A 24,844-nucleotide genomic window follows, 5' to 3' on the forward strand; every position below is an offset into this window, starting at 1 on the left:
ATTATTTTAACTAGAATGACTTGATAAATTACAAACTATTATCCCTTTATTAGGATAGAAGTTGCTTCTTTGAATGCAAACTCTTTGGGATCTACCCTCTAATATGTTCAGCATCTTTTGTGCAGTAGTTCTTTCATGACCTTTAGTTTAGCTCAAGTCTCTGTTTGTCATCTATGAACAATGTGACCGAGATATCACTGGTTTCTAAAGTAAATTCCAACCCATTTCTTGGTTTTTGGTATAAGTATTTTATTTCATGGGCAGATTTAAAACAGTTGCATAGTAATCAAAATCATATGTCCCTTTTAGAAGTGGACTTTTGCTTGCACTTGGTGTAGAATTGAAAACAGGAACTTAGCAGAGTAAGTACACGAGGTTTCAGGAGATTCAGGGTCCTTGACTCCCTGATAATACAGCAGCAAGTTTTAGGACATAATTTCTGAGTTTAAATCTTCATCTTCGTACTTGGTCGAGCCATCTCGCATTTTAATTTTTGATTTATTTGTTGGTCGCAATAAGAATGTAGGTTGATTTTCGTTTTGAGACAGTTGAAAAGGGGTGTGGCTATAGAAAGTTTTGAATCAAAAATTCCTCAAAAGTCCACATCAGCTCTTCGGGAAAGGAGATAGAAAATATGCACTTTACGTTCATATCTCGCATACACAAATTATTTTTAACCTTACCAATGGATGCATTGGCAAATGAACAGGGAGCCTGGCTAATTGACACGTATAGTAATACTAGAAAAGCTCGCTGGGTAGCCATCCTTCATTGCTATTAGTTCAGATCCAACGAATGCCAGAAATTGGTCTTCGCATTCGAAAGATATTAATGCACGATTATTTTGTGGAGATTAATCGATTTATGTGCAAGCGCTGCTGATAGTTAGACTCATTTACTGTCAAAAAACTAAAATGAACCAAGACTATAATTTTATATCCTCATAGCATCACCAAAAATTTAATAGGGTTCCATGGCCAGTCAACTAGCTGTCTGTACAGTTTGCACCCAAACAGACTACAAAAGAGGGTATATGTACAAAAATAAAAGCACCAACTTCTAGTGCTCTCTTGCCAATGACCCCAATGACATTCAATATCACCTGCCAATGGACACAATTATCCATATTTACAAATCTATTCACATATCTACAGTGATATTTAAGCTGGATAGATGTACACCCTAGCTGTTGCAATCCAGATCCATCTGCATAAGCAAAAAAAGAAATTGTAAAGAGGTGATAAGAATTCAAAATCTTATATGCAACCAAAGGATTAAGTTCCGAGCATAATGATATAGTGAAATATAAACAAACTTATGATATACTAGTTAGTATTAAATGAAAAACAAAAAGGATAGATTGTGAGACCACTGAAGGTGAGATAAAACAGTAGGCCACGTAATTCTTTACTTCATAGGCAACGTGATCAACCCCCTGCCCTCGCCCCACACCAAAAAAAAAAAAAAAGATGGTACTATGCAGGTAAATCACTCTTGGCAACAGAGCGAGTAACTAATAATTGGGTTACATTAGAAGGCAAAAGGTTGGCTTCATACTTGAAATGGAATACAGATTAGAAATCCAAAAGATATTTGAATATACAAGACCTCTTCCTTCATAGGACCAAAGCAAGTCCACTTTTGTTACTCCATCCATCATGTCTTATACATTAGCAAATCCAAACAGGAACTGAAATTGTGGTCATGGTTTGATCCCCATGGACGGTGACGTTATAAACCAACCCCAAGTAATTTGAAATTTAAGGCATAGTTGATTGACTCTTTGCTTAAGATGGAACTAAAATTGCTCGATTACCTTTTATTAACATTTAGAGAACATTAATGAAAAGGTAACTTAGAAGATAAGCTTACCACACACGGACAGTTCGAGGATTCAATGCCTTCAATGCTGCTTCAGCAAAGCACTGTGCCGCTTCTGCCTCTGCTTCAGCCTTCTCCGCATCTCTAGCTGCCCTTTCTGCCTCAGCAGTAGCAGCTTCTGCCTCTGCAACTGCTTGTGTAGCAGCTGCGGCAGCCTCTTCCGCGCTCATGCTCATCATTTGAGCTAACTCTGCATCAATTTGTGCTTTAGTAAGTATTCTAACTCCATTGTTTTCAAGCTTTGGGGAATCCTTCTGCTTCTCCTCCAGAAGCAATAGGAAATCGTTGCCCCTGGCATCAGATGATACTCCACCTGGTGAAATCCTGTACTGATGCTTCGCCTATCAATAAGAATACAAGCATTAATATCCAAAATTAACAATTAACAGAGCTTACCCATTGTGGGGCTATCAATTCACTGCTTGTCTGAACTCTAATCTTCTATAGAGACGCATAAATAAAAGGAAAAATGCACAAAAGCTCTCAGTTTCAGAAAGATAAATGCATTTACATAATAAATTTTCACAACTGTAACTTAAATCAAAGAATTTTACTCAGCAACCATGCTGAGCAACCTATTTCTGAACTGTTCAACATAAGGGACTTCATAATTCAGGGGAGGGTTCATAACAGAAAGAAAATGGTACCACAAACCAAACAAATTGATGCAGCCAAAGAATAATAAACTCCCAGTTGCCTTACCTCTCAGTGTTTCCGTCACTGAAACAGCTTGGCATGATGCTGCAGTGAAGATCAAGCTTAAGACCGAGAACAGACATGATACTATAGTCTTGACATAAAATAATATCACTTCCTCTAGTTAAGTTAGCAGTTTCCCATCTTCTTCATGACTCCACAGATTTCACACTAACCATTAACAATTAAATGTCTTGCGACAGTGGAATTCAACTAACTTATTAAATCTTTTGGGCCATGATTATCTCCTGACACCTACACCAACTCCATTCCCAACAGGGATAGAAGGACAAAAGTGGAACATTGATACCAAAAAAAAGAACACCAAAAGCAACACATAAATATAATGCAAGTTATACGTAGGTCCTCTGAGATTACTAGATGACAATCCTCTCAAAATAATCACACAACTATTATCTTAGAATTGTCCTCCTAATCACGAAGTAGCAATTAGTGATTTCAAAGCTATATCAAGATGGAATAGCCTATAAGCATCTGTTGATGTACAGCCAATGCACCTGACCTGAAGACCAAAAGAGGAGATTTTCATCACTTCCATTACCTTTATCAGTCTTCCGTTTTCAACCATCACCTTCAAATTTGCAACTAACAGCTTTTCAAAGTCTCGAGGTGCCACAAAGCGTTCCTTTAAGCAAAGAAAGATATGAAGTTACTGACACCTAAAAGTGTAAAGAATGCAGTAGCATTCACAAAGTCCATACCCTTGTTGAAATATCATGAAAGTCCAAAGTAACTGAGAGCAAAAGTAAAAAAATTAATTAAGGCTCTTCAACTTTAGGCAAACGAGCAACTTCCGACAACTTTCTATTTCTTTTTTCCCTTTGGAAAAGCTAAATCCATCTAACTTAAAAAATAAAGCATAAACCAATGCTCACATATGGGTGTAAGTGAAATAATTGGAAATTGGGTTAAGATGAAAAAACGAAAATTAAGGCCCCCAACAACCATTTGGCAAGCTCATTATCCACCAAATTGGATTGTGAATCCATGTCAGCAGAAGAAGAGGCAGTCATATTTAATGGATTAACTGAACCCAGTATCTTCAACATAGAATATATAATCCAGTAAATATGAATGTATCTGCCTCTGTTGACATGGATGCACAATCCAACTTGGTGGATAATGAGCTTGCCAATTGGTTGTTGGCGGTCTTAGTTTCCCTTTTATCATCTTAACCCAATTTCTGATTAATTCGCTTACACCCATATGTGACGGATAGTTTTATGCTTTATGTGTGTGTGTGTGTTTGCACGTGAGAGAAGAGAGGTAAAAGTATAGAAGTGTTAAATTCTGAACCCATAATAAAGTAAAATGTATTTGGTGCTAAGAACCTTAAAGGTTGAACCCATCAAATTTAAATCCTTCTCACATATGACATATCATTCATAGAACTCCATTCCACTTTCTATACCAATCTTTCTTCCCACCAGTACCTGGACTACCCCATAATTTACAAATCTTCATTCATTACAGGTTTGTTTGACGAAACAACATAAAGCCTAGCCAAGGGGAGAAGCTATGTTGCAATGAAGATGAATGCGCGATCGATATGGGTATGTTCAACTTCTGTAGGTATTTAGTATTTTATCGAGATCCATACAAAGTATCAACTATGATGTCATGCTCGTTGACACTAGTGTATTGGCAAATAAGAGATTAGGCAACATTAGAGAAAAGGAGATCTTTTCGTTTGTCCATTTGTCAAAGTTCTTGCCTTCTTGGAAAAATTAAAGGGTGTTTTGCTCCATTTTAGGTGTTTAAGGTGGATCTAGTTCAAAAGGAAAAAGGTGGACGATTGTTGGGAAAATGCTCAATTAGGCAGAATTAAAAGCACAGAAGTATTTCCCAGCAGATTGATAAAATAGTTTAAGGCGTACCAATAGAGACAACATTAATACAAATGCCTTAAAATAGTATTTAACAAGATTTATAAATTTTTCAAATCATTGAACTCTCTCCACTAAGCCTTATCCTATATTTGCACGTTATGTGGTAAAACAATGGAAGCAATACCTCGAGGTACGAAGAAATTGTTGTTCGACTAGACCCGCGTGGTTCCTTCAATCCAGCTATCACCTCCAATATAAGATCATCCAATCTACAATAAAAAATCATGCCCCAGAAAGGTCCATTCAAATTGCAATCTAAGCGCAGATACCTATTGTATTGCGTGAAAAAACTCATGTAAAAGATTAAATAATTAGAGTGGGGTCACTTTTATTTTTTTATTTTATATCTACATCACACCCCTCATGTGCGAATCTGATTCTTTTTCATAGGTCAAGCACATGAAAATAATATGTTAGATTTGTAGCAATCACCCCTCAAGTATGAACTATGAAGGGGAGCCTTGGCATATCTGGTAAAGAGTGTTGCCATGTGATCAAGAGGTCACGGATTTGAGCCGTTGAAACATCCTCTTGCAGAAATGCAGGGTGAGGCTGCGTACAATAGATCATTGTGGTCCGTCCTTCCCCGAACCCTGCGCATAGCGGGAACTTAGTGCACCGGGTTGCCCTTTTTTACCCCTCAAGTATGAATTAATTCTTTTATTAGGTCAAGCACAAAATATTTTCTTGTGCATGATGGTAAAACGCCGAATCAAGACTCTAATACTATGTCAAATTGTGAGAAATGCCTAATCTAAACATTAAAATGCTAAAGGTGGGACACTTTCAGCATTTATTTTACGTGTGTGACAATACTGAAGCAGTAAATTATTCTCAGAAGGTAGAAAACAAGGAGTCAAACACTACTACTAAATTATGACTTCATATGTTGATTGGACTTAATATGCAAAAATCGATCAGTAAAAGCAACATTGCAGGCTTGGTGATAATATTTTTTTCAAGGACAGCATGATCATTGAGTAGAAGAATAAAATTAGAAGAGGGCCTGTAACCAACCTAGATTGAACACCAAACAAGGATATGGAAAAGTAAAACGGAAAACGGGGTATAACAAAAAGACAAATGCTAATATGTAATCGTCAAGCAGTTTCAACATATTATAACTTTCTTGTTCTAAAGACAGACTATTCCCAAGACTTGAAGCATGGTGTTAACAAAAAGCAGTTTCAACATATTATAACTTTATGTTAACAAAAAGATTCTCACATTTGCATGTAAAATTCAATGGAACTGTTGAGTGTTGAGTTATAATGTTGGGTTACTCCACTTATTGTCTTAAGATTTTGAGTTAAAACTCAAATTCTTTAATATGGTACCGGAGCCAACTTTTGACGAGCCCCATTATCACACTTAACACATGTAAGCCTGCATTAAGCGTCACATGTGAACCCTAAAATTGGGTTACACGTGAGACAAGATGTTGAGTTACACTGTGGCTTACATCAAGTACAAGAGGACATCCAAAGGTATTTACAAAGATTTTGGGTTATATCACCGATGCTTAAAGGTTTTTGAGTTGAATGCTAAGATTCTTCCAAAAAAACAAATGACAAATTAAAAATGATAAAACAAGCTGAAACGTTAGGCCTAGAATCTACAGTAACAACCAGAACCTACTCTTATAATACCAAAACCACTTCTCTTACTTCTGATAAGCTTCCCAAACAGACAGGAGCCCATTTGATCTTCCAAAGGAACGTGAAACAAAATGTATATGAAGATAGATGCCATGCTTTTTCCGAGATAACAGTGTTATTTAATATGTAGATGCATTTAAAATCAATGGTTTGAAATATGGACTTAGTTGCAAAGTTCTCCCGATGAAATAGATGATGAAACATCAGGAACTAAAATGGCTTCCGCATTAAATACCTTACAAGTAAACATATTACTAACTCATAAAGTACTTTTGGTGAAAGAATGTTAAACTTTACATTCTCCAAAAGCAATGTCTCAAATTATATGCCAAGGTGGCTTTAGTAAAGGTTCATCTTAGTGATTTCACTTCCAAAAAAGTATGTGCAATATCTTCTTACTAGTGATGTCCGCATCAAGAAATCACATAAGAGTGGCTTGAATTTTTCTTGCAACAGCTCTTCAAGCACAATGATGAACTTTAAGACCATTTAGAAGGATCCAAGTTTAAAATATGAAACAGTTCAAGGAATGGATAGCATAATAACCTTGAAATCGCCTCCTTAGAACCAACATCCTCCACCTTTTCATAGGATGCTGCAAGAGATTTAGCACCAAGAACTTCTATACCATTCTCAAACATAGCGCTAACATGTAAGGCACTATCAACATGTTTCACTGTTGGCTGAATGCTTTTATACCCAGTCCTTCCTGGCTGCCGAGAACCCCGCCCGCTAGCCATAGCATGTAGATTTCTCCATTTATCCTGTCCAATCAAGACCAGGTCCATCAGAGCAACTTTACTTTGAGCATAACTATGGGAAAAACACAAATATTCCAGCTGGAGAAAGTATAAGCTTCCCCAATAGGTAACAAGCAACATAAGTTAACTGTGTTGTCCAATACCTTAATGTCCACATTTGAACGAGAACGCAACACACCAGAAAACTCTGGATCTTTGAGTATGGTGCTCCACTTGCCAACCCCATACTTAGCAACACCCAACTTAAGGGCAGCTTCTTCTTCTGATGTCCACTTCTGCTTTGGTGCACCCATAATAGGTTGATGCCTTTTTGACACTGACGCAGAATTGAGCTTCCCTACCTATAGAGCCATCTCACTTTTCAATAAACAAATAACTGAATGTGGCAAAAGAAAAGTAAATACCCAAGAATAAATGATCAATAAGAACATAAGCAGGGCAAACTATAATCTGAAATTATATGACAGAAGATATTCATTTGTTAACTGTTTCTGTACACGAGCGCATAGGAATATTCAGCAGCTACATGCTGTTCAAAAAAAAAAAAAAAAGTAACACCAGTCTAAAATTTCAGTATTAAAGAATAAAAAAGAAAGCAAAAAACTATGGAGGTGCTCATTTCAAGCTTAAAAGGAGCAAAGAGCCCAGGTAATATATGCATGTGGTTGAAAAAATGAATTGAATCACACCAGAAAGAAAATGTGGTGCAGAATTTTTGACGTGACAGAAATAACTGCTGGCCGAACAGCAGTTAACCCATTGTAATTCGTCGAGACCAGGATAAAAGATTGAATTTGAAACCCTAGACGCGAGAATGAATTTGAGACCGCGCCAAATTGCAACCAGCCTTCTCTTTTCTATCAATCGAATTACTTGCCGCGAAATATATCCCCACCGAACAGACAATGGAAAAAGGAAAATGTCATTTTCTTCTCGAAACCTTTTCGGCTACAAATATACATTTGGGGATGAATTTTTCTATTTTTTACAGCTATAATGATACTCCAGTTAGCGACGAAATATTAAACTGTTTATATATAGTTTTCATGTCACGTAAAAGGATCTACAAAATTTGATATGATAAAATAATTTAAAAAATTTCTGATAAAACAATTTACCCGTATTAGTTACTAGTTGTTATAAATATATTATATTATGGATGTTCATTTAGTAATCCGTTGTAAATAAGCTTCCTGAAGAAGCTTATCCATATGGGAATCCGCCGAAAATATATTTATTTATTTAGTACTCTATTGAAAATAAGCCTCCTGAAGAAGCTTATCATTTCGGTACGCCGTTATTGATAAATATTATCCCCGGTAGAAGATTATCTATATCTGATACAGTAGCAGTTTACAAGCAGCTTACAGAGCAGCTTGCAGTAGCAGCTTGCACTAGCAGCTTACACAGCAGCTTGCACTAGCAGCTTACACAGCAGCTTCCTTTCTTCTATAAATAGAGGAGATTTCAGTTCATTATGTACATGAGTTTTGAAAGTTGAATAATACATCAATCTCTCTCTATTCTTGTCTTCGGTTTCTTTACTTTAAAGTCTTTATTTTATAACACGTTATCAGCACGAGACTCTGCCATTTTGAGTACTTACTTCGAATTTAATTTCTATTTCAGTGTTGTTTGAAACTCAAAACGAGAAAGCAAAGAAAATCAAAGTCAACAATGGGGCTATTCTCTTATACTGTAGCCGGTGGCGGATTCATACTAATCGGTGCTTGGGAATCTTTAATCTCATCCTCCGTTGTCCTGAAAAATTCATCACCGTCTTCCACTTCCCAATCATTGACAGAGAAGCAAGCCCAAGATTCTGTTTTTTCTTCATTAATCACCTTTGTATCAATCTTAATCCTTTCAATTCTCTTTATTCCCAATTCCCTTTTATCCTTTTTCGATGCACTTAAATCTAAAGATCGAATTGGTTTAGTGCTTCAATTGCAGTCATGGCAGGTGATAATGAAGTTAACGCTGCTGAATCTAAAAGATTGATATATTAAGTGGAACTTGAGGTGATTAACTTTTCTTCTCAGATAGTAGTGATGTGGATATCACTTACGTCTGGAGTGGTCAAATTTGTGTAAAGTAATTTGAGCTTTTTACTTATATTTGATTTAATATCTTTAGCATCGCCTGCTTGGTTATGTGTTACATATACAATACCTATTTTGGTATTTGTTTTCATCCTTATTATCTTAATAGAGGATTACAAAGTGGATAACGTTGTTAGATCCACTTAAACTCCAGCAGAGTTTGCAAGAAATATACAACCACCAGAAGTGGTTATGTTTCGCATATCTCATTGTAACTAAATTTTGATAACCACCAGAAGTGGTTTATGCCCATGACCATCAGAAGTGATAATTTAGGCTTTCCATGGTTACAATTGAAGATAAGTTAGAGAAAATTTCTCTATAGTACATGCATGCCTCGATTTGCTCCTGAAGTAGCATTATCGTAAAGGAGCTTCTAAGACATCACACAATTTGTGTGATTAATGCGCGTTCAGATAATTATGTTTCATTCCCTGAAGGATGAGAACTTTGATAAATATTAATTAATTCCCAGAAGTGAATGTGACAATATTAATAAAGCTTGTGAATGTGAACACACTCTTGATTGTGAAGATATCACAACTCACCTCCAGAAGAGGTAATACGATTGAGAGAACATATCCTTAATCTTTTGTATTTCAAATTTTCCCCTGAAGTAGTAAACAATTGAAATTTCCTCCTGAAGCAGGCAAATATTATAAAGCGATGTAAATACCACAATTCACTCCTAAAGAGGTAGAATAACAAAGGATATAAAACCTTATTTTTTGTGGCATAAAGATCATTATCGCACGTACCCGTTGTACGTAAAATATCTTGGAAAATTTTATTAAATATCATTCCAAGGCAAAAGTATTCTTGTAGAATGCTTTCTACTACAACCACATCAGTACACTATGGTTAATTATTGAGTTCCCCAAGGAAATAACAACTCGTGTATCTTTCCCTGAAGGATGTAATGACTATGTGGTTGCCGCTTTGATATAAAATATTCAGATGTTAATGGTGTTTCTCCCTGAAGGAGACATTTGTCACAAAGTTGGTGGTAAAAATACTGAAATTCTTAATTTTATAAATTTAGAATTGTCTTTATATTGTTCATTTGATTATAATTTTCTCTCATGATACCAGAAGTGTTTGAGCAATATTTGATAGTACAAAATATATCAAAAACTCTTGAATAGCTAACTGTTTGTCTAGAAGACACATGATACAAGTAGTGTCTGAATAATATTTGATTGTGGAAAATAAATTGAAGGCTCCCGAAGAGCTTATATGCAAATTTATCATTCATATTATAGATTGTGGTCAAAATATATGTTATAGTAAACCCGAAGTTTACTAATACAACCTGCTATTATATTGAAACTACAAATGATTGGAAGATTGAAAATCTTCACGTTTCCACAATCACAGGGGGTAAAATAATATGTATATGAGAAGTTACCCACCTTATTCTTCAATTTGTACTACATCATGTATCATAGTAAACCAGAAGTTTACTAATGCAAAAATTTATGCCATAAGAGATAGCACATGTCATGATAAACTTGAAGTTTTCATTTGCCATTTTTAAATGAGTTATTTGAGAATTTAGATAAGCATATATTGAAGAACTAGAAGATTCTTCGAGAATTCTCTTGTGCTATTTGTTCTCATAATAAATTGGTTATACCGGCTAAAGTTGGGACTAAGACCCCTGATTCTAAAATATATAAAAGGTGAATATGGGCCCATTCACCTGTCATGTGAACCACTTATTGATGCATATATAAGATGGTTGCATGTATGTTTATTGTCAACCTGCAGTTTGGCATTTGAGATTGCTTTTCTCAATTAAGAGCATAACTTTCAGATTATGAAATCAAGATAGTTTATCTTGATAATGCTGGTTTATATCCAAGCTGGTTTAGCATTGAATGCCTCCTACTAATGGCTAAACCATTACTTATGAGAACAAAGTTTCATGTGTTGGTCTAAGATTTTCTAAATTGCATATAGCAGCACTTGTATGCATCAGACCAACAATATATGATAAGTCCTCCCCTCACAATTGGTTTAAGATCAGAAACCAAATATTTTTACTATCTTTTGATGTGTGGTATATGATTAATTTCTCTACCACAATACACAAAGATATATTTCCCAAAGAAGATTGGGAATATATGTTAGTTTTCTAACATTTGGGGGATAGAATAAACAGCTGAAAATATGAATCGAATTATCATTAATATGATCCTCACTTAGAAGATAATTCAAGTCAAATGTCAGAAGCATATGCTGATCCAAAATCAAATATCATATTTCAGTTGCAAATGCTCCTATTAAAATTTAAAGTCCCTGAAGGATAGAGTTTACTGTTCGCATGAAGCGTGGTAGACCAGTCAGTTCCAAAGGTAACAATCCTTGAAAAATGATAAGGAGCTAATGATCAAAATGATCATAACGAGGAGGAAATAAGCTCTAGAAGAGCCCACGACATAATATTTCATGAAACTCCAGAAGAAGTTTAGGTACATGAAAATAAAGAGAGTGATGAGATCTCAACAAGTTATGTCGCTTACGAACCGATACAAAGTGATCGTCGACGATATATTTGATACAATATAGTGCACAATACTGCAAAATATTGTTAGGATCGGACCAGTAGTCCAGACACCTGAAGATGTCATGCCATTTAAATACAAGGCATAACCTATATGACTCATTGATTAAGTCTAAATGAAGATCCCTGAAGGATTTAAAATGCTTGAAGTATATAATTCAAAGTCTCAGAAAATGTACTCGATCAAATTATAAAGATCTTTGTACGGTTTAAAGCAATCTGAACGTATATGGTATTATCGCCTCAGTGAATATTTGTTGAAAGAAAGTTACATATATGATGTTATTTGTTCACGTATTTAGAATTTGTTATACTTGCTGTTTATGTTGATGACATAAATCTTGTTGGAACTCCAGAAGAGCTCCAAAAGGCAATTGAATATCTTAAGAAAGAATTTGAGATGAAAGATCTTGGGAAGACAAAACTTTGTCTTGGTCTGCAAATTGAACATTTAGCAGACGGGATCTTTATCCATCAATATGCCTATACAGAAGGGTCTTAAAACGCTTTTACATGGACAAAGCGCACCCATTGAATACACCAATGGTTGTTCGATCACTTGAAGTGGATAAGTATTTGTTCCGAAGATAAGTATAAATAGAGGAGATTTCAGTTCATTATGTACATGAGTTTTTGAAAGTTGAATAATACATCAATCTCTCTCTCTCTATACTTGTCTTCGGTTTCTTTACTTTAAAGTCTTTATTTTATAACACTAGTTAATATGTAGTACATTAAAAAAGATTATTTGGTTCGAAGATAAGTTATTTTGGGATTAGTTATGGTGAAATTGGTTATAGTGAGATTAGTTTGTTGGTATTAGTATCCTGGTATTATTTCTTATTAATTGTTTAATACTTCCTCCGTTCATTTTTACTTGTCACTTTTAGCATATCAAGAGAAGACAATTTATTTTTTCTTGTTATACCCACAATATTAATTACTCATTTCAAATCATTTTTTCAAATCCATTAAAAATATGCATCAATTAATATGAGTATCAAATTAAATTATACACTTCATTTATTATTTCTTAAGGGGCGTGTAAAGTTCATAGTGGATAAGTAAAAGTGAACGGGGGAGTATATTGTATTAATCCTATGATTATCAATTTTACTGTTTATCCTAGGATAACTAATCATAGGATTACTATTCCACCCTCTAGCAGGTATAAATTATTCCAATACTATTTTTAATCCTGAAATAACTTATCTCTGAATTAGTAACCAAACAGGGCATAAGGCGGTACTAAATTTTTATTCGAAAATTATTTTTACTTATTCATCATACTAAACAACCCCTTAATAGTTCAATTGGTTGGCTACATAAACTTTCACCACGTTGACCTTAATAATCTCCACCCCAATTTCTCCTTTCTCCTGCCCCTATCTAATTAAAAAGAATTGAGCCGTGACAACTTTTAGCACGGAAGGAAAGCATATCAAATATGGCTTACATCATATTCGGGATGCTCGTCCTTCGATACGGTACGGTATTTAGATATTTCGGTACGGTATTTTGGGATATTTTTAAAAATAGCCAGATTTATAACTGGTCGTTCAAAAATAGCCCAATTTCAAAAGTAATCGAAATTTAGCCACTTTTTATGTAAAGATAAATCTGAGCGAAAACACTGCTCAAAACCCGAAAAATACTCGAGTATATTATGCTGGAGTTCCAGCATAAGTAAACTTGAACTCCAGCATATTATACTGGAGTTCCAGGATAGTATGCTGGAACTCCAGCATAATATGATGGAGTTCCAGCATAAATACACTAGAACTCCAGCATAATATACTGGAGTTCCAGCAAGTATAATGGTCCAGTATAATATATTGGAGTTTGGAGCACCAGTGCTCCAGTCTCCAGTATATTATACTGGAGCCAGCAAAGTATACCGGTCCAGCATAATATGCTGGAGTTCATACACAAGTGCACGAACTCCAGTATATTATGCTGGACCGGTCTCTATTGCAGCAAAACGGTGGCTATTTTTCATTGACTTGGTAAACGCTGGTTATTTTTGATTGACCAGTCCGAAAACTGGCTATACCGTGAAATTTTGGCCGGCATTTTCGGTATTCGGTTTCTCAAAATGCAATACCAATACCAATACCGTACCTAATTAAATTCGGTATGGTTTGGTTTTTCTCCTTTTGGTTTCGGTTTATTCGGTTTGGTAACTTCAGTTTATTCGGTTCGAATACTAACTAGTGCATAGAGTCATAGACTGTAATAATCTAAATTAACGTACTCAAAAGTACAAAACTAAAAACATTTGTTGACAAAAATTTTGTCCAAAACTAGCAAATACCAACTTAGAGAGAGAAAATTGTACATAAAAGAATAAATTTGATCATTAGAAATATCTTGTTACTTGCTTAGAGTTAATTGATGAACTTAGAAAATAAAGGAAAGTAAAATTTTAGATTTTTATATTTATGTTATAACTAATAATATGTATATTGTGTAATATAATATATATTTCGGTGTATCGGTATTTCGATATTTCATTTTAAAATACCAAATACCATATCTAATACCAATATTTTTTAAAACTTAAACCAAATACCATAACAAATACCAAAATATCGAACACCAAATACCAAAATTTTCGATTTTGGTACGGTGAGTCGGTATTTACCAAATTATGCACAGCCCTACATCACATACATTGATAACGTAAAACAATTCAGAATTTACACTATCACAATAGTTCAATCAATTATAGCAGATTACTTATCTTCTTTATCAGTTACTTATGTAGTTGATGGTTAACAATTCTATACATTGACCGCATACGAAAATATTAGAGTTCCAAAAGTTGTCGAAAAAAATATTCTGGGGAACAAACAAGGTCAATAGAAAAGTTTCTGCTCCCCAGGAAAGTCAACACCAGAGACTGATCCTAAGAAAACAACTGCACTATTAGAAGCTCTGGGAAAGGCTAACAAATTCTTTATCACTTTTGAGATATTGGTTGAAGAGATGTTGCATCCCCTGTGCACTGGCTCAATAACCAGTTTCTCAAGATTATTTGCATGCTCAAGCAAAGACTTCAAGAATTCTGTAAGGAACTCTGTTGTGTCAGCTCTGCGATGACAACTACAACAGGTTTAAGTAACCTCTGCATTCTTCAAATTCTGTAAGGAGCCTTCGAATATGTTTTCATGCAAGGAGAGGGAATTGTCTTCGTCCAATTCATCCGAGGCTAAGAAATCGCCCTAAGGATACAGAAGAACCACAAATCAGGTTAAGTAGTATGCATTGTTATAGTACTGAAATTGAGGAACACACACACACACACAATCTGAGATGACATATAAACAACATTGTCGTCAACAATAGAGAAGCAAATGAAAATTTTCAGAAAATATTTTTTTATTTAGAACGTGTATAATAATGAGATAGACCACTGATAACATTTTAGGGGAAGTACTAGAATGTTGCAGACTTGCAGTTGAAGTTGGTGCAATCGTCTTAAGATAATGATAATGTGTAATGATAACCTCCAACCAAAGCTTTTTTAAGTTCAGAATAATATCACACATACACTATCTCTTTGTTTCCAATGCCTGTTTCAGTGGCAAAAAGGTTGACAAACTTCGGAGAGATTTCTTATGGCAAGGAAGAAGAACACCGAACCTTCAACTTGGTAAGATGGGAAACAGTCACCACAGATAAGGAGGCAGGTGGACTTGGAGTGAAGAACTTTAAGATACAGAGGAACAGCTTACTGCGGAGATCTGTGGTTACGGTAAAATATGGACTCCTATCCCTTGAATCACTAGACAGGTTCAGCAACACAGTCCCTATGGTATATGGAGGCAAATTAGAGCTCACTGGAATTCTTTTTTGGCCAACACCTCTTTCAAGTTGGAACTAAGAAGAAGACAAGGTTCTGGGAGGATGTTAGGCTAGGCCAAACACCGCTGAAGAAGAAGTATCCATCTCTTTACAGTACTGCACGTATGCAGGATGCTACAGTTTCAGAAATGTGGTCTGAGCAGGGGTGGAATTTGGTGTCAGACGCTTCATAAATGATCAGGAATTTGACCTTGTCCGCACTTCTGCTTCAACGGCACAGCTTTCATCAGCTCGAATGGTTACCTCTTTATCTTCCAGAGCTGATTCTCTTTTGTGGAAACAAAATGCAGAAGGTAACTTCACGATCAAAGACTGCTATCAATCTATCTAGGAGATCTTCTTTCTTGTTTTTCGGTACAATCTAGGAGATCTTCTGGCAGCATCACATTCTGGCCTTGGAAATGCATTTGGAAGCAGTGTGTGGTTTGTCAAGAGAGCAAACCTCTCTCATCGTTAACCGGTAAGAATCTCTCCCCCTCTCCATCTCCCTCTCCTCCACTCCCTCCCCCCCCCCCCTCCTCTCCCCCTTTGTCTTGTGTCATTGATCATATGAATAGTGCATATGTATGTAGATCTTCTTTTTTTGGTAGAATCTAGGAGATCTTCTGGCAGCATCACATTTTGGCCTTGGAAATGCATTTGGAAGCAGTGTGTGGTTGGTCGAGAGAGCAAACCTCTCTCATCGTTAACCGGTAAGAATATCTCTCTCTCTCTCTCTCTCTCTCTCCCTTTGTCTTGTGTCATTGATCATATGAATAGTGCATATGTATGTATATGTTCACACCAATGATGAGTGATTACTCAATTGTCAACTCTTTATTCACCAAAGGCCTTCACCAAAAGAGTACCTATATATGTAAGTCCCTCTTCTCCTTCTCACTCACTCGATACTAGTGATGAGTCACCTTTTGGCCATTGATTTGTTTGGGTGCGTTTGGCTCATCTAAAAGCTCCTATTTAAAAAAAAAAATTCTCAACTAGCCGCTCTACGCTTTACTTTTATTACCATTGCTTGCCTTTTAGCCAAGAGAAGCGCTTTACCTTTTTATGTCTGCTTTACTGCTAGAGCTATACATATAAAAGAGACAATTTTATATCTGCACCATTGTCTCTATCTGCATTATAGTCTATGGGCTCTCAACTTTGTATTGTTTTAGGTCTTCCAGATATTCAGGGGTGTCTAGAATGGCACCTTTTCTTTCTGTTGTTATATCTTTATCTTCTGTTTTTCTTAGTTTGCTGACTTTGCTGTGTCTACTTGAGTTCTTTTCTTTATTTTTTTTATTTTATAATGCAGGCACATTTCTTAGTATGTTGTTTTTAAGATATTGTACTCACTGATACAAGTAGAGATTTTCATATTCAGAAGAGAGGAGCTATATTCATATTCAGTATAAAAAAGACTAGAGATTTCCTGGGCTGAAAACTGACCTCAATAAACCAGCATGGGACCATTAGCTCATTAAGCACAACGTATACTGCCAAGAGATGTTGTACGGTTTTGTCATATACAGCATCGACAGAGAAAGTAAGATCAGCATGGACCAAAGACGAAAGGTCCCCAAGCTTAACTTCCGCATGATCAAAATGCCTGAAAACTTTATATGTTGAACATATGGAGCAACTATTTCAAAGGAACAATCACGTCCAAGTGAACCCCAACCTTTGTCAGGATGTTTGTAATCGATCAATTGCAATCTCCTACATTTGGGAGAAGTTATATGCAAACGATGAAAACCACAAAATTCTTGTAGCTCCAAAGATTCCAGCTGAGGACAACTTGATGCTATTTGTTCATCCCCGAGAAACAAATATGTTAGCGTTAAACTCTTTAGGAATGTCCAATTTAGTACACATTCTTCTGGCATTCTGCAATTCAATTAATATAATTTAAGAATCGATGAGCTGCTGCAGAGAGCTTGTGGCAAGACATAGGGTTCTCGATTATGATACCATATTTCCAGGTCAACATCCTCCAGCTTTTTCTTCAAAGCAATTTCAAGCCACTTGTCAATTTTGGAACTATAAGACACAACAAAGCCAAATTGGAAATATAGACTGAACTTTTTAATTTTAGAGCAGCAAAGGAGAGGTAGTACTTTGTCCGTGAAGGAAATGAACTTGTCCACTTCCTAGCTATCAGACCACTTGGTCTTCCTGCTGTCAAAAATAACGTTGTCGATAGAGGTATTGCCAACGTTTACAGAGAATAGTTGTTTTGAAGGCATCTGTTACGGGCATTAGAGAAGAATTTGGACAATTAGAGAGTCAGGCAACTCACTGATCCAATCAATGCCAGTTTCTGCACATTCTGCCTGAATCTTCATTTTTTTCTGAGGTTGTTTTTCAAAAAATTGGCATTTAATCATCACTACAACTGCCAGGAAATTGGTCTTGCTCACCCATGGTTGTCACACTACTTTTCCTTTTGAAGTTCACTACAAGAATGAACGAGACCTATATATACTAATCCGCTACTGAGCACATACTGTGCCGCAATTAGGGCTAAGAAGAGGGGAAAATGATCGGTCAAACTGAGAATTCGGGGGGTCAAGTTTTTAGCAGTTCTCTATTCCGTCTAAATCAGTCCCATAGTTGATATTTATTTAGTTTAGGCCCACAACTTTATATCATTTTAGTTTGTATGATTTTTTTTTCGAGTTAATTTTACCTATGGTCATTGAACTTTTGTGTTTGTTACTCAAAAGTTACTTTTCTTTTTTTTGTTACGTAAAAATTATTTAACTTTATGTTCATTACACAAAAGTCACTTTTCTTTCTTTTGTTACACAAAATCATTTTACTTTGCTCTAGTGATCACAAAGGTCACATTTTTACTTGAAAAGTCTTTTATGCCATTGATATTATATAAATCTTCATATTTATGTAATACCTTCTATATTATATACTATATAATATATTTTTATCTATGTATTTTATTTATAAATAAAATAACTTAATATTATTTTATTTATTATTTTTATAATATATAATTTAGACAAGGTGGGTTGCTCTGGTGGTAAGCACCCCTACTTCCAACCAAGATGTTGTGAGTTCGAGCCACCCCAAGAGCAAGGTGGGGAGTTCTTAGAGGGAAGGATGTCGGGGGTCTATTGGAAACAGCCTCTCTACCCCAGGGTAGAGGTAAGATCTGCGTACACACTACCCTCCCCAGAGCCCACTGGTGGGATTATACTGGTTTTTTTTTTGTTGTTGTTGTTGTTGTATATTCGAATATTTAATTTTTTTTAACGTTAATTTTCAAGATATATTAGTCGCGTTATAAAATAATTTTTTTCAGCAATTCTTTTTTTTTTTTGAATCTAATTGACCGACCAAAGTTGGTCGGTAATTTTCGACTAGCATTGGTCGGTATGACCTTCCGACCTTCAAAATACCGACCACACGTTAATGGTCGCGTTTTGGACTGTTATTGACCATTACCGACCAGCTTTGGTCGGTGTTTTTATGACGGGTTTTTCCGAATTTCTAGTAGTGTAATTTCCCAAATAACCAATTGGCGCAGGTAAATCCCCAAGAAAATATCCCCAGTTAAATTCGCATGTAGAGTTACCTAGAGATTTTCCTTCAGATTAATATATAAGTTTTTCCTCATTTCTTTGTTTGTTTACCTACGAATTTTCTCACGAAAATGTACTTGCCGATTTATTTCTCTACTAATATATATTAAAGTTACTGACGAATTTAATAACGCTACTAATATATCTTGAAAATTAACGTTAAGAAAAAAATTAAATATACGAATATATTATAAAAATAATAAATAAAATAATATTAAGTTATTTTATTTATAAATAAAATACATAGGTAAAAATATATTATATAGTATATAATATAGAAGGTATTACATAAATATGAAGGTTTATATAATATCAAGGGCATAATAGACTTTTTAAGTAAAAATGTGACTTTTGTGATAACTAGAGCAAAGTAAAATGATTTTTGTGTAACAAAAGAAAGAAAAGTGACTTTTGTGTAATGAACACAAAGTTAAATGATTTTTACGTAACAAAAAAAAAAAGTAACTTTTGGTTAACAAACCCAAAAGTTCAATGACCATGGATAAAAATTAACTTTTTTTTTTCTGGCGTATGATTATTATCCATAGTCTAGAATTATGGATACGTGTCAGCTATATACAAAATCTGTTGGGGTATAATTCAGCAGCCACTCTGGGTCTTGTGAGCATAAATATGGGTGTTGCATGCTTAGAAGAAGATCGAATAAATTAAATCAGTTTTTCTAAATATTTAAATCAGACTAAACCAAAAACTGTCAAAATTTAATGGTTTTGGCTTTAGTCGATTTTTGTCGAATATTTTGTTATTTGATTTTCTCAGTGTTACAAAATTATCTTTCGATCAGTAAACAATACTAAGAGGAACTGCATATAAAAGAGATAGGCTATTGCAATGGGGAATCATCACAAATAAGAATTGTCCTTTGTATGGCATAGGAGCTGAAAGCATATCTCGCTTATTTTTGGACTGTAGTATCTCTGCACAGCTTTGGGAGAAGCTCCTACAATGGCAAGGGATTCCTACAGGCTACAAGGCAGGATCAGGAGTGGCAAGAGGAACCAAAATAAGCACTGAACCAAGCTAGAGGCAGTAATGCATCTGCATAAGTGTACAAGATGGTCTTGGCAGTATGTGTTTATCACATTTGGATTGAAAGGAACCAAAGACTTTTTCAAAAAAAAAAAATCTAATGCGAGAACCATTATTAGAAGAATCATTCAAGAGGTTCTCTATAGAGGCTCCCTACAGAAGAATCACATTTGGATTAAAAGGAACCAAAGACTTTTTCAAAAAATAAAAAATAAAAAAAAATAATGCGAGAACCATTATTAGAAGAATCATTCAAGAGGTTTTCTATAGAGGCTCCCTACAGAAGAGGCTAGCAAGACGATTGCACCAATTGAAGATGTTCATCTACAGTTTTGCTTTCACTTCTTTCACGTACATAATGCTATTTGGTAATAAAATTTCTTTTATTTACCAAAAAAAAAAAAAAAGTTGCAGCAGATACTATAAACCTTTATTTGTAAGTAATTTGATGATGGTTTAACGATTCTTTACACTAACATAATTGAACGAAATATTCTTTTATTAGAGTTTCAAACATAATTGAACGAAATATTCTGGGGAACAAATATAAAACTTTCCACCCCCCGTGAAAAAAGTCAACACTGGATGCTTGTCCTAATGAAACAACCGCATTATTAGAGGCTCTTGGAAAAGCTAACAAGTTCTCTATAACTATTGAGAAATTAGTTGGACAGATGTTGCATATCCTGCTCACTGGGGCTATAACCAGTTTCTCCATATTTACTGCACGCTCAAGCAGCGACGTCAAGAATTGAGGCCAGGGAGCTCTGTTCTGTCACCTTCCTCGATACAACTACTATAAAAAGCTGAAATAACCTTTGCATTCTTCAGATTCTGTAAGGAACCTTTGAATATGTTCTCTTGCAAGTAGCAGTAGTTGTCTCTCAACAAATCACTGTCTCTATGCCAGTAATCTTTCAAAGTGCAATACTAAAGATACAGAAGAACCACAAATCAGGTAAAATGTTATGCTTAACATCCTTAAGCAGATGTTTTGGATTTCATAATGCAATGTCATACTTGAAATTAACAAATATGCACACTCGCAATCTGAAACGACATATAGACAACATCGTAGTCAGCAATAGACAAGCAAATGAAAATGCTTTTCAGAGTAAAAATTGGTATACAAGAATTTTTCTTTAGGGGAATTAATAACTCTTTATGAGACACATTTTGTGAGGCCGTGTATAACAATAAGGAAAAATCGCTGATAAAAATTTAGAGGAAGTACCAAAATTTAGAGGAAATACTTCAATGCATTTGAAGCTGTAGGAGATTAACAGGCGGGTACATGTAATATTTTATGCCGGAAAATCAGAACTAACTATTCATTGTAGATGACCAAAAAAAAAAACTATTCATTGTAGAAGGAAGAGTCTCCAGTGCAGCTACACTTTGGGTATGACAAGAAGTAGGTTCAGCATTGATGTTGCGCATATTTTCATATGTTTCGATATTAATTTACCCACATTTTTACCGCACTTTCGTTGTATTTGATATTGAATATGTCCAACTTAACTTGATTATGGAGTTTTATACTTATTTGGGTGGTAATGGATAATGTAGGTACTTTGAAGATGAAATTTGGGAGCAAAGTAAATATTCTGAATTGTGTTTTATACACTTTATTTTCTGGAAGAACACAAATGACATTACAAAAATAATTTTGTGTGTGTGAATTTTGTTGAAAAAAATGAAGAATCATGAGTATAAAATTTTCTAATAGGACAATTACATAGAGGATGGGAACTATTTGATGAAACATAGTAATTTTTTTTCTTTTTTGGAGAATGGTAACAGTTGTATTAAAATCTCGGCACAAAGTTTGTGCTGATAATCAATTCTAGATTCCAAAAGATATGAAAACCTATCCCTCCTCTTCCTACAAGGATTCTTTGATGTAGTATGGATTCTACATCATTTACATAATTTTCTTTACATAGCAGAATACAAGGGGTGTCATAATTACCTCTTGACCAAACAACAGTAGTAATTATGCCTCAATCCAAAGCTAGTTGGAATCGACGGTATGAGTTCTTAATATCATAGATGCTCTGTTTGGGTCCATAATATTTCATTATCTAACACTAGGGATTCTCTAATATACTCTAGTGGTTATATCTTTAATATATTAAGAGTCCTCTAGTAAGCACTAGTCTTCTAGTTGGTATTATGTCTATACTGATTTTTAGTTTGGATTGTTTTCTATTTTTTGTTAGATCCGCCTGGATTCCAAAATATTCTAAATCTTTTAAGATAATTTTTTTCCATGTGATTTTAGGTCTATCTTTCTTTTTTTAACGCCGCCGTTATAATATTTTCACATCTAAGCATTTAGAGGCCTACGTAAAACGTGCCTGGATTCTCTATATGCACTACTTGCACATCCTGATGGATGAGATCATTTCTGATTCGCATCTCTGCGACATTCATCTTGTGGATATATTGGGAATTAGAGGCCCATACAAACATTGTTGGTGTTACAATTGTATTGTAAAACTTGCCTTTCACTTTTGTAGGTGTCTTCGCATCACATAACACTCCTCTATTTCAACCATCCTACTTTATTCTTATGTGTTACATAGAACATTAAGCCTAGACATCTAACTGTCTACATTTAGGTACCTCAATTTCAACTATTCTCACCTCAACTTAACTCCTATCTCGCTAGCTAAAACTGCAGTGCATGTATTTTGTCTCAATCCCACTAATCCAAAATACCTACTCTTTAAAAGTGCTTCTCCATAATTCGAGCTTTTGATTTAGACTCTTGCTAGTTTTATCGATTAATACAATATTGTCTGCAAAGAGAATGCACCATGTACCTCGTCATGTTTAGCTCATCCATAACAAGGAAAAATAACTGAACAGACACTGGGGAAAAAAATAAAAGAGTGAAAAAGAAATAACAGTGTCTTGAAGTAAGAAATCAATTGAAAACATACCTCTTAAGGAAGTATCCTTAGATTCTCCAGATGAGGAGTTGACCTTAAGAGGGTTTCTATATCGAGAAGGGAATATTTTGAACTCCAATATGTTATCGTCAACTGTTTTCACTCCAGCAATGGTAACGAAATTCATTTTCCAACATCAGCATGGAAATAACCTAAATGGGAGAGAGAGACGCAGAGTAGAAGGTAAGTACAGTGAGTATCACAATATCAAACTTATAGGGCTTCAAAAACATCCCAAACTTATGGGTTAAACTCCCACCCATTTACACCCCCTCCCCCACAAAGAATGTTGAGATAATGGTCTTCCTTCGACCTTTACAAGCCTCCGAAAATTTCAATAGCTAGTGTAGGAAATATTGGGTCCACATCTCCCTTGTAACAAGGGCCTCCTCCAATACCATATACCAACAATAACAACCAGGGAAATCCAACAACCTATAAATATCAATAACAAGACACCATATAACAACAACAAGTCACAATTACTTCACGACGAGCGGCAAGCTCCGATTGGAATCCGTATAACCCATATCACCCCTTATAGACTTCTTACATTAATTTAACAGTATCATTAACATGATCATGAAGTCATTCATCAATGATTCCATCCGTATACCATATATTTATAACAAAGGAAATAATCCTCAACTCCAACTATCTTCAATTAGTAACTTTATTCACTAGTTCATGTCTACTCCATCCATTTAACTTAATCAAAATCAAGATAATCTTAAGCACATGCAAGAACACAATACACACACCTCCTACAGTAACTTCAAGTCGAAATCCAAGTTATATTCAGCTCACAACAACCCTCAATAGCAATACAACACCATAGAAGTGACTTAAGCTAATCCAAGTACTATCTTGTAGTTTATCATCCTAACAACTTAACCAACATACAAGCAAGATTAAGCACAATTAGTAGGCTGTTATACTCACCTTAGCCAGTAGCAACAACTTGGAATTTCAGCAAAACACAGCCCACAACAATCCTCAATGACAACACAGCCTCAAAGAGGTGTTGTTCTTCTCTAGAACTAAGTTTTGATGTTGAAATATGGTGTAATCACTTTGGAATCACTTCAAACCCTTGTGGTATCTGTTTAGGGGTGCTCTAAGGCCCAATAGGGTTATTAGTTAACCCTAATATTCCCTATATAAGTACACTTAGCGTGTACACTAAAGAGAGACTCTAAGCAATATTTTTCCAGCGCTCTCTCTATCTCACAATCGAACTAGGGTTTAGACTGTGGAATTGGGGTTGCTCCAACACATCGTGACAACTACCGCCGACCAGTAATTCCAGCCACGGTTCATTCGTTTTTGCTTCCCCTTCACGAAGAACAAGTAAGTTCTCGTTTTACGATTTACGCGCTATCTAATGTATTTAGATTATCGCGTGCTCCTTCATTGGTATCAGAGCCATAGGCTGGTTTTCTGGTCCGAATTAAATTAGAGTAGAGTAGTTCTAGATTTTCTGTGTGAAATAGAACTATATTTATCTATTCTAATTTTTTCGATGCAATTGGACTAATTAATGTATTTAATACTAGCTTTTGCTCAACACTGATTTTGAATCTCCTTATGCTATGATAGATCGAGTTGACTTGTTTGAAGAGTTGCTTGGAAGGTATTAAGGACTCAACATGTTTAAGGTATGTTAAGGCACTTCCTTCATTCTTTTGGCATGATCTAAAGTGAAATGAATACGCTATTTCATAACGGATCTACTCCTAGCAACTAAGATTGTCCATGTTGTTCTTTCCTTATAAAATTATTCTAAGCAAGTGTGTATGATCCTTGAATCCTACT

At 35.2% G+C, this 24,844-nt stretch overlaps 1 protein-coding gene and 1 long non-coding RNA gene across 3 annotated transcripts; both read right to left on the reverse strand.

Moving 5' to 3' along the window:
- Positions 911 to 7,906, reverse strand: LOC109211164 (single myb histone 6). 2 transcript variants are annotated; one of them, XM_019374675.1, is made up of 7 exons: positions 7,596 to 7,906; positions 7,050 to 7,247; positions 6,692 to 6,909; positions 4,612 to 4,696; positions 3,140 to 3,223; positions 1,873 to 2,222; positions 911 to 1,206 (listed from the first exon to the last, which is right to left on the reverse strand). In XM_019374675.1, coding segments are annotated over exons 2-7 (888 nt in total). In that variant the 5' UTR covers positions 7,200 to 7,247; positions 7,596 to 7,906; the 3' UTR covers positions 911 to 1,205. The 2 variants fall into 2 exon arrangements, with proteins under 2 accessions (XP_019230220.1, XP_019230215.1); XM_019374670.1 differs by having other exon boundaries at positions 7,393 to 7,906.
- Positions 14,258 to 17,988, reverse strand: LOC109211178. The gene is made up of 2 exons (XR_002065668.1): positions 16,873 to 17,988; positions 14,258 to 14,798 (listed from the first exon to the last, which is right to left on the reverse strand). It is a non-coding gene; the product is annotated as an uncharacterized LOC109211178 (long non-coding RNA).

The sequence above is a fragment of the Nicotiana attenuata genome, chromosome 2 (genome assembly GCF_001879085.1).
Source record: "Nicotiana attenuata strain UT chromosome 2, NIATTr2, whole genome shotgun sequence".
Taxonomy (NCBI): domain Eukaryota; kingdom Viridiplantae; phylum Streptophyta; class Magnoliopsida; order Solanales; family Solanaceae; genus Nicotiana; species Nicotiana attenuata.

Bases quoted from the DNA above. Each gene is read 5' to 3' on its own strand.
- LOC109211164 (XM_019374670.1), bottom strand. From the start codon at position 7,413: ATGCGCTCGTGTACAGAAACA. The intron at 7,248-7,392 runs GTTAACAAATGA...ATGGCTCTATAG, and splicing joins TGCGCTCGTGTACAGAAACA to GTAGGGAAGCTCAATTCTGC. The intron at 4,697-6,691 runs GTTATTATGCTA...TTTTTATTGTAG, and splicing joins TCTAAGGAGGCGATTTCAAG to ATTGGATGATCTTATATTGG.